Source organism: Microplitis demolitor, chromosome 5, assembly GCF_026212275.2.
Source record: "Microplitis demolitor isolate Queensland-Clemson2020A chromosome 5, iyMicDemo2.1a, whole genome shotgun sequence".
Lineage (NCBI taxonomy): Eukaryota > Metazoa > Arthropoda > Insecta > Hymenoptera > Braconidae > Microplitis > Microplitis demolitor.
Window position 1 is genome coordinate 2,853,290 of NC_068549.1, and position 11,790 is coordinate 2,865,079.

An 11,790-nucleotide genomic window follows, 5' to 3' on the forward strand; every position below is an offset into this window, starting at 1 on the left:
ATTATTATTATTATTATTATTAAACAATTTTTTTTTAAATTTAAATTTCAATAATAATAATAATAATAATAATTATAATAATAATAATACACTGGCCACACGAAAAAATATATAAGCGGGCAAATTTCATAAATGAGATATATGCCTCATATATGTAATTTGCCCGTATAGATAATTTTTTTGAATGGGTGTAAAAAATCGGGATTGATTTCGGAGTGGTCTGGATTTTATTTAAATCTGTATTTATTCCGATTTGGAGTTTTAGTATCAAAATAAACTCCGCTTCAAAATTAATTTCACTCCAAAGGGATTAAATAAATAAACAATCATCCACATTCACTCCGAATTCACTCCGGATTTAATCCGCATTCACTCTACAAATTTTTTACAGTATGTAAAAAATTAGCGGAGTAAATTCGGAGTGGATGACTGTTTATTCATTTGATATTTTGGGAGTGAAATTCACTCCCAAGACGAGTTCCTTTTAATTTTTAAAATTCTGAATTACAGTAAATGCGGATTTGAATGAAATCCAGATCACTCTGAATTCACTCCGAATTTTTTACCGTATAATAATAATAATAATAATTATAATAATAATAATAATAATAATAATAATAATAATAATAATAATAATAATAATAATAATAATAATAATAATAATAATAATAATAATAATAATAATAATAATAATAATAATAATAAATTTTTAGAAAAATTAAATTGTTGAAAATAAAATAAAAATAATATATAAATAGATATATGTTGTAATAGTATGAATAAGGAAGAAGAATGAGTTAAATAAAGAGAAGAGAAGAGTGTGGAGAAGTAAAGAGAAGTAAAAACAGCCGTGCGTAGTCAGACAGTCCGGTAAATCTATCGCATCGTTGTGCATGTAAATCCCTTATCGCATCGAGTTGTCCACTCGGTATAATTAGGTATGTAGGCAAACCTCACGCTTATGTGGACACGACTTGAAGAAGGGAGACGAGCGTAACGAGGAGGATGAGGAGAAGGAGGCTTTGAGCGAGGATTTTTGAGGGGACGAGCGAGGGAATGAGATTGAGGAAGGTATGTGTATCCTCGCGCACATGCGCCTAACTGCTGTAACGTGTCGTCTAATGGCGATGAGTGCGAGTGCCGGGACACATCAGGCTACTCGTATCGTGGAATTAGGCTCTTCCGTTGTTTCTATTACAAAATAGATGGCGTGATATTGCCAAGTGGCCCGCGCACGCCCGCGGTTTATTATTGTGTCACAGCAAAAAATTACAAACCCTAATTTACTTCTTTTTCTTATAAATTTTAAACGACGCTCATTCTTATACTTTACTATCATCATAAATTTTTTCAACTTCTCAATAATCCGAATTACACATTTTAATTCAAACCCAGATTATGAATAACTCAAGTTAATTTTTAAAATTTAAATTACGTTACTCACTGACCCCTTTATCTGAGATGCAAATTAATTATCTTCCATAAAAAAAATCTTTTAAAGCAAAACAAAAAATTGATTATCCATAAAAATCCACAAATACAATTAATATTAAAAAAAAAATATTCAATTTAATATATTGTAATAAATATCGGCAATAAAAATTTATAATTAAAATCTTGCCACCACTCGCTAAAAATAATCGCAAAAAACATAAAGTCAAGTAAATAAAGCACTAATAAATTTTTCTATACGACAAAATAATAAATAATTGTAATGGTAAGAGTAATAAAAATGTGAATAGTGTACTAATATAAACATAATCGGCGATGGTGATATACACACGTCAGTAAAGAGCCGGCTCACGTGAACAGCAGGAAGCTACCAATCGTCTTTAGCGATTATCCCTAGTGTAGTGGCCCTATATCATCTACAACTATTGCGTTAGCATGCACATCGTATCATTCATATGTACAATATAAATATATATATATATATATATAGAGTTCAGTATGTAGTGCGTGTGCATCATCAGGGACGGCGTTAAGTAGATTCGGTAACGCTTTAACTAGACGACACTCTACTAGTTGTCGTTGTCATTCTCATTCTCGTACCAACTAAACATATCACGTTCCATTCTCTCTATTTGTTGTAGTTATAGTTATAGTTATAGTCATACTTGTGCTCGAATTTATATCTATGTCTATATGTATATAAATGCATGCACTAGTACAAGCAAAAGCAAAGAGCGGTTCCCTTCCGCGATGCACACGCTATATTTGTAATGGCAATTTTTGTGTGTGGGTCGTTGGTTAGTCAGTACTTCTCACTTAAATGTGTATTGAACATAAACCAGATATAAAATGCACTTACGTATGTAGTGATAATGAGGAACAGAGACAGAGTTTGTTTAATAAAATAGTAGGGATTTAATGTTGTATTGAGGTCTAGCAAACTGCACTAATACACATCATTAACATAAACGCTCTACGATCCTACCCACGCGTAAATCTCTTTCGTAAATCGTACGTGTACATTATTTGTTATGTCATTGAAAATTTTTATTATTATTTTTTTTTAAATTTTGTTCTAAAAAATTTTTTTATTAAAAAGTATCATAAAAATAATTTTATTTTTTTTTAATATGAGTTAAAAGTTGAATCATAAATTTATATAATTTTCGAGTAATTAAATTATAAAAATACACTAAAACTTGTGGAGGTCATTAGAGAATAAATAATTATTAATAAATACTAGATTAAATTAAATGACTTTTTTTAAATCATTTTATGGAAGTTTGTATTAAATGTGACGATTGTTGAGCGATAAAAAAATAATAAAGTAAGAGTTTCAGTTAAAAATAAATTTGTTATAAAAAAAATAAAGACAGAGGCTTATCGTCTGCACAATACGATCAAGTAAATAACAACTAGGCATTGAAGATAAGCGACTCTTCCTCGAGCTTAACAGTCAAGTGTCTCGTTTAATTGTTAATTTAATTTATTATTTTTATATTAAGTTTTTTAATTTTTGCTGCTAATATTTTAATTACCTTCGTAGTCATATATCAGGAATTTTTATACCACCTTCACGCCAACCGATGAAGAAACACATTTCCAACCAATACTTTTTAATTTTTTTTAATTACTATCATTATTAACTTCACTGGTAATTACAATATTTTATGGAAAAAAATTTTTGACACAAAAAATCAAAAAAGAACACTTCACTATAAAAAAAAAAAATGAAAAAATTAACTTGACACTAATAGTAATAGTAGTAATTAAGTTATGTATATTTATAGAATTATCAATGACGTAAAAAAAAAAGTTATGAGAGTAGTGTTAAGTCAATGCCGAGCAAATGGTAAAGTACAAATGAAATGGTAAATGAGACAGAGTATAACAGAGTAGAGATTAAAGACAGAATGTGTAATATGTAAGGATAAAATAAGAATGAGAGGGAAAATAGGCATAAAACAAGAATGAGCGAGGGTGTTTAGTGGGGAGGGAGTTTGGGAATAAGCAAGAGAGAGAGAGAGGGAATGAGAAAGACGATTGGAATCTCTCAGACAGTTGAAGCAAACGGTGTTGACAAACTGATAAGAGTTCCCTGACGGCCACTGAGCACGAAGTCGAGGCTTTCCTTGCGTGATTCGCTCTAGTCCCAGCTTCTCCCTCACACACTATAATACTCTCTTTTTTTACCCACAATCTCAGGTTTTATAATTACGAAATAATGATGACGCTCGTAAACGACTAAACGACTATTACTTTTAGGCCATTGACCTCCGTTGATTTTTTTTTTTTTTTTTAACACATTTTAGACGTTTTATCAAACGCACTGATAACTTATTCAAATTAATTGATTATTTGGTAATAATCTGATTTAATGATCGATTATTAATTAATTAATTAATTAATTAATTAACTTGTTCACGTAAAATGAAACTTTACATAAAAGAAGTTGGTCGGAAAAATAAAAAAATTTTTTCTTTGTTCTTAAAATAAAAAAAAAATAATAACAATTATATTGATACTATTGTTGATAAAAATCATTTGTCGTGTCAACTATACTGAATTTAATGAAGTATGTATTGTATTTGAAGAATTTTAAAATATTAAGAGAAAATGAAAAAAATATTATCGGAAGAGAATAGATACAAGAGGGTGTGAGATGAATAGAATATATATAAAAACATAAATATGTTTATACACATATACATATATGTATAAATGTGTGTGTGTGTAGAATTGAATACAGAAATAATCTGCAAGTGCACTTTAACCCTGTCAGTATGTAGGCACAAACAAAGAAATAAAAGGAAATATTGAAATATCGAGTGTATGCAAACCCATCGGGCTGCTTCTGTCGAGAACGGGGCTGTAGGATGTGGGAATGTGGAAATATATAATAGGGGTGAGTCTAGTCGGCTCGATTTCCCTCCGATGGGAATTAATAATCGCCGGCCTTGAATTTTTATTCTCATATTTTTACACACAACAATAATATAAATAATAAAGTTAAGCTGTCCATTACACACTAAAAATAATAATAATAAATTCAATTATATTGAGATGTTGAGTTTGGGTATTTTGGTAGTAACGTAATGAGGTCAAGTATTTCAGTAAATAATTAATTAATAGTAACACGAGGTAAATTTCATTGAACGTAATGTATACAAGAAATTTATAAAATAATTATAATATTTGTACCTTTATTTCACATCTCATTGCGTCAAATTTGGTCAACTGTGCAGTTTGATTTATTACTTGGTATTGTTTGTTATTAATGTTATTGGTTATTAATTAGTGATGATTAATAATTTAGAGAAACGTCAACTCCGAGTTATAGAGACCGTGTGATTTAACAACAAACAAGACTTGGAATCAAGGTAAAATCAGTAAAACATACCTGACCTCTGTAAATTTTAGAGTAAACTATGTTTCGTCATTTTAAATGTTTATAGTTGATAACCAAGACGTAATAAAGACAACGTTTAATTACACTTAGTATCTTTTACTTGTATTTATATATTTACTGTAAATTTTGAGTTCTATTAATGTATAGAGATATAGATTTTTTTTAAACAAGTTCGGTGAAAATTGAGACTTATGGAGTTCATTTACTCCACATCTACATGTGGAGACGGTAAAGAATTAGTGACAATTATGATACTGGGATAAAATTTTTTATCAAAAAAATTGATTTTATTTTTTGGATTTAAAAATTTTAATTGTAACAGTAAAATTATTCGTACTAAAAATTATTTTACTGTACATAAAAAAAAAATTTTAATTTTTGAATTTTGAACTTTAAAGATTTTACGTCATCGCATGTAAAATTTTGGGTTTTGTCAGAGACTTAAGAGATCATCTGATATTATTTATTTTTTTTTGTCTTAATGTTTTAATAATCGGGTGACAAGTGAGAAAAAAAAATTATTTGAATTTTTCATCTAAAGGTAGTTATAGTTTTCCGTTTTAACCTGACTTCCGTATGCAAATATTAATAACAATGAATGATAAGATAAATATTGGATATTAATATATATATATATATATATATATATATATATATATATATATATATATATATATATATATGTATTGCAACAATGTCAACAAGTAAATAATAAACATGTACTCAAATGTAAAGTGAGGTAATAAAGCGACAGTTTGGGCGTGATCGCATAGCCTGCAATCATGATTATAATTTAATGCATCACGTCAGCATCGATAGTAAATGAAGGTTGGTATAGGCACTGTCGCGTGTTAGCCAGGATGACGGTGCGGGTTAAAGGGCCGAAGAGCAAGGAAGGGCTTAACAAATCGTCGATTCGGGGACTAAGTGAGCCAAGCGGGTGTTGATTGCGGGGAAGCAACGTCAGGTTTGCTGGTTATGAAGAGCGGAGTACATTCTACACGGAGTCATAGATCGGCAAATCATCGAATCCAAACGGCATTCGACAACGTAACAAGTTAACTCTCACCCTAGTTTCCTCACTCTCTTTATCACCCGGCATCTACCCCGCTTCCACTCACCCTTTTCATCATGTATACCACGGTCATTATGTATACTACGAGTATTGTACTTGCCGCGGTTCCAATTGCCTCGATTCTCTGTTTCTATTGACATCCACCTCGAGCATACATTTACAATCGATCTCAAAACCCTGTAGTGTAACCTGCACTATAACTCTCTCTGACAAATCCATCAAGTTACAAAATCACTCTATATTACTCTATATATCTGTTCACTCATGTTTACTTGGTTGATTTTTTTTATTTTTATATTTTCATTAATAATGAAAATGTATAGAGGAAATTCAAAAAAATTAAAGTACCCAAAACTTCAAAATTTTACTAGTGTATTTAATAAACCTACGATTTGTTTTTGTAAAATAATTTTTTTTTTCGATCCCTTTACTCTAGAATTTTATTTCAAACCTCATTTAAATTTCACACCCGTTATTTTGGTAATAATATATAAATAATTATTTTCTGAGTCTAATTCCTTTTTACTCAAATTAAAAAAAAAAAATTTTCAGAGGCAACTCAGAATTAAAAGAGAATTTTTTCCCGAGCGTACCCATTTTGGACGGTCTTATATTTTTTGTTTGTACAGATTTTTTTGAATTAAGTAGATAAATTTGATGTGAATCGGACAAAGTGGACATGTTGGCAATAATGATAATTTTGTAGTTTCAAAGCTGATTTAAAAAAGACGGAGATGGAATAGAAAATAGAGAATAGAAAAAAAAAAATAAAATAGAAACTGATGAGCAGAGATAAAAATAGAGAAAAGCAGTACTGGAAAAATGGTAAAGAGTTGGCAGGACATGAATAAGCCAACGGGCAAGAGGTGTGGTCCTCCCGGGCAGAGGAAATCGCTCACCGGAGGAAGATGGTGAATTCCGAGTAAGAGAAAATTCCAGGCTAACGGGGTTGTCACGGGGTTACCCGGGGTAGCAAACCAAGACGTGATTAATATAAAAGTGGGTGGAGCTTGCTAAGCCGGAAGTGGTCGAGATGCAACGGCGCACCAGTAGTCTCCAGTGCTATGTCCTATATTTCGGTTCGTAGCATCGTCCCTTAGCTGGCTTGCAGCTGGATGGCTACATGCTGAGTTTCCCTTCTCCAGATGCGCCACCACCAGGAAGTGCGTCGTGCAAGACTCGGTGACACTTCACCAAGCGCAGATACTTTTTACACCCAAATAATGTTTATAAATATTTTTTTTCAGAACAATAAAATATCAAAATTTTCTCAGTCGTCCGAAATATTTTAAAAAAACTCCAAAAATTGGAAATTCAAAGATGGAAAATATTTGAAGAATGACAATAGTGATTGATAAAACGTTTTAAATAATTTAAATAAATTATCAGGAAGATAATTTATGGCTGCTCAAGATCGATGAGTAGATTTTTTTCCGTAGAAATAAATTAGAAATGAAAGAGGTATAGGTTCGGGTCGGGGTGGGGGCTAGAGACTAGGGGGTCGATGATAAGGTAAGAGTGCAAGGGGCTCGCGGTGGTAAGGGAACGTCAACCTGGTTTTAGCTACAGAGGGTGGTGTTGTACCTCCCAAGTTTCTTTAACGCCCACCAAGTTGTCTGGGAACGCCTTCGTCTCCATACTGTACCACCTACAAAACTACCCCCTAGTGCATACTTACCCCCTTATTTTTTATTTAAATAATAATAATAACAATAATAATAATTTTCATCATGACTATAATAATAACGACGATATTTAAATTTCGTGCAGCGTATTAAGTTGGGAATAGTGTACATGGAATTTGATACATCTGAAATTCGTCAATACGTCATGTTTATTTTTGTAACATGTTTATTTTTGCTTCTGTAAAATGGAAATTTCTGTTTCTGTCAATTAGCTTTATCAATTATTTAGCAATCGTTATCGTTGTATAGACGTATGTTATACTAACGGGTATGTTTTATTAATAATTACTTATTGCCGGTATCTATATTCAAATGACACTTTTCTTCAATCTGTCAAATCGATTGTAACACATTTACCATACCTTATTATATATTTACACATACATGTGTGATAATTATACGCTGATAAATTTATAAAAATTACTATAAGCTGACTTATAAATTATAAGATCAGATAATTTATAACAATTTAAATAATTAATTAATGGTAAATAATTGTGATTATTCATAAAAGTTGTTTTAAAACTTGTCTAATTTAAAATAATATTATATTGTAATCAGTATTAAATGCTATCGATTAACTACTGACGGAATCTGTAATAATTTATTCAGTGTCTTGACATAATAAATCCATTACGTTGGCAGGTTCACGTTCAAAACTTGCGTGCAATTAAAAAAAAAATATCACTATTATTTTATAGCAGAAAAAAATCAATTATTAATAAAATGTCACACGTATATTTTTAATTAGTAATTATAATAAATAAGTAAAGGGAGCATTATTCCATCGTAAAAAAAATCAAAGGCTATTTGAAAAAAATTTAGATGGCAAAGGAGGCAAAAAAGCTGTAAAAAGGTTGCAAAATTCATAACATAGTTGCGAGTGCATTAAAAAATCAAGTGGAAAAAGAGAGAGAGACAAATAGTGAGAGGTATGAATTGCAGTGTAACTATTTATCATTTAAAAAAAAATATTTAAGTGCGATGGAATATGCTTGGATGTTGGACATGACGGGTCTACCTGGACGGGTCTCCAGCGTGGCTCCAACATATCCCGACTCGTCACCAGATCCTCAATAAACTTTTCTGCTGATTGATCCGTTCTTGATGATTAAAAACACCTTTTTATAATTATTACTGTTGTTACTTTATTTATTTAAATTAAGTTCTGTCTCAATCAGTCTCTCTCTCTTCTCCCACCCAGAGTGACCCCCGCTCTCTCCACCGGCGTGGGCCGCGTGCGCCGGACCACGTGTTTACGAGGGATGATATCGATAACGTCACTGTATTTTAATTACTTTTTTTTTCCTCAATTTACTTATTTTATTACTGAGTTATGAAATTTTTTTTTATTAGACCCGAGTGCCGCGAACTTTCGCGATGTCGATTTATTAATAGAGTTATTTATTTAATTATTCGTAATTTATTTATTTTTAATTGATACAGAACAGCTGAGCTTATCGGTGATGACCCTCAGTAAGTGTTTACGTACACCGCTGATTGTTCCGTGGAAGGAGTAGATGTAGATACATATGTATGTATATATGTATATATATATATATACATATACATACATATATGTATGTATTTAGTGTGTATAAAGATATGTATATGTATACATATATATAGCCGAGTGCGTGCTTTGTATATGATCGCGCGCCGGTGGCTGCCGTCGCGACTCTGCAGCGCCTCGAATTGTTCCACCGCGAAAACCTTCGGCTTCCGTGGCCACGCGGCTACTGAGTCGGCGCACTTTATGTACAACACGTTTTGTAGTCAGATTCTCTCGCTATACAACTTGACTTCATATCCCTCCTTGTTACATTTATGAATATACATATATATATATATATATATATATTTATAAATATATACCTATGCTGTATTAATCACGTTATGATTTAGTGCTAAAGTTATTGTACTTTTTTTTTGCAATTTATGATAACATTTATTTTAAACAGATTAGAATTTTTTTTTTCACAACAAAATAATAAATAATTTGAAAATTGTTGTTTTAAAAAAAAGTTCATTTTTTGCACGATTATTTACGATCTGCGATAATATTTACTGTTGAAAGAGTAAAAAAAAAAATATACACATATATATATATATATATATATATATATATATATATATATATATATATATATATATGATGAAAATTTAAATAATTTTTTTTTTTTAGACAGATGTAAATCATTTGTCAATGGTATAATTTTCAATCTATTTTCAAGGACTAAAAATTATGTTCCGATCACTCGCATGTCTTTTAAAACACACTAACGCATAAGATGCCTTCAAGTAAATTTTAAACAACCTGCTAACCGAGTTTCCATTAAATTTTTATTTATAAAAAAATAATTCATGTTATTTATATTTATGATGGTTATGACATTTATTTTTTAATTAACTTTGAATTTTTAATTATCTCTCTAATTAGGTATAATTATTCTATCGATGTTTGTCGTCCAATAGATCACTTGATCTTTGATCAGCTACTTATTCAAATTTTTTTTTTGTCTAATTTTTCCAGCGGCGAACTGTAATAAGTCTGATGTTAATTTTTTTTTTCGTTTAAACTAACAGTCTGTGAATAATTATCACTAATAAATATATATGACGGGTTATGTTGATTTTTTTTTTAATTTCCGAGCTTCTATTAATTGAACACCTTCATTAGATACTTAACATTTTATTTTTCTAAACAAAAATCGGTTTTTTATCAGCAATAAGTGGTAATAGCCGATAAGGGCGGCAAAATTTGAACGCTGAAAAAAAAAAAACAAATTTAATAAATCTTGAAGTCATTAAATAATTTTATTTGCTTTTATTTATAAAAATAAATAAAACTAATATTCAATTGCCACAATTTTTTTTTTACTTTCGGTCTAAATGGCGTAGTCTAAAAAAAAGTATATTAGCAATAGAATTTAAAAATAAGGTCATCATTAAAAATATCTAGCAAAAAGATCCTTTTTTTTTAAATATTCTCACAAAATTATAAATAACTCGGTTCTATATTTATTTTAAGGCTCCCGCTGTTTAGCTAATTAATTTCTTATTATTGAGTTTAATTTAATAAAGTTGAATTAGCTAAATAGAAATGTATTTTTATATGCCAGTATCAATTGTACTGAATAAAAAATATTAATAATATAAAAAATAATGAATAAAATAAATATACAGTTTGAATGTGAGGATATTGGAATCATCGAAGTAAAATAAATTGATTAAACAACCGAGTAAATGTATGTACTGTTAAGATACACAACTGGATATATAGATACATAATAAAGCAGTTTCATCAGAGTAAACGTCAAACTTTAAGCTACCCAGTTTCTCACAGTATCTATTTGTTTGTTGTTCTTGTTACGGGCACTTAGACAATACTGTTGCTACAGAAGTGACCCGGTAAAGTGTACAAGCACACAAAGTATCGATAACAACCCCTTATTATTATCATTATTATTACTACTATCGTTATTGCTTTACTGGGCGTGAGCAAGGGTAGTTTCAGTCTCCAGCTGATACGGGTCAAACCAACTCAATGAACAAGTTAGCACGATGATGTACAGAATACACTTGACATCACTAGACTATTCAATTGAATTTCGATTTAATCTTCGTCTATACCTTTGCTCCAACGTTCTTCTACCCCTTTCTCATATTTATCCCTTATATGCTAAATTATTTCTTCATTAATAATTCTCATTATTTATTATTTCACTTAAAAAATTATTAAACATTCGACAAGTTTATTATTTATTTTAATTAAATATTTTATCATAAAATAATTAAAAAACTTTTAGAGAATAAATATCATTAATTAATTATTAAATGAAAAAATTTAACAAAATTGGATACCTTGGGTGTTCAAGATGTTTTTTTTGACTACCCTATTTTTACTGCCACCTTTATAAGTATAGTCTATGACTTCGTCTTATTAATGTTAATCAATTGTTCAAATTTTATTTAACATTAATAAAAGTTGTTAAAAATATTTTAACCAATGCTATGAAAATCTATACTCATTTTTATTTCAATAAATATTTAAAACAATAATTCAACTAATGGTGAAAAAATATTTTTCTGATAAATTAATTTTGTATAATAGAATTAACAGAAAGAAAAAAAAAATTAATAAAAAGGGCAGACGTTAAAAAAATATA

The 11,790-nt window shown here is 29.7% G+C and overlaps 1 protein-coding gene across 10 annotated transcripts in view; it reads right to left on the bottom strand.

Annotated features, from left to right (window-relative positions):
- The window catches only part of LOC103577124 (forkhead box protein P1), a 149,348-nt gene extending 140,011 nt beyond the window's left edge, over positions 1-9,337 (bottom strand). For 8 of the 10 annotated variants that reach the window (XM_008557636.3, XM_008557635.3, XM_008557634.3 and 5 more), the window contains exon 1: positions 8,643-9,337. In XM_008557636.3, the coding sequence (XP_008555858.1) occupies positions 8,643-8,672 (30 nt within the window). In that variant the 5' untranslated portion in view covers positions 8,673-9,337. Of the gene's footprint in view, positions 1-2,990; positions 3,161-8,642 lie in introns of those variants that run through there. The other 2 variants (XM_008557631.3, XM_008557638.3) reach the window with 2 other exon arrangements.
- Between the last annotated feature and the right edge of the window lie 2,453 nt (positions 9,338-11,790).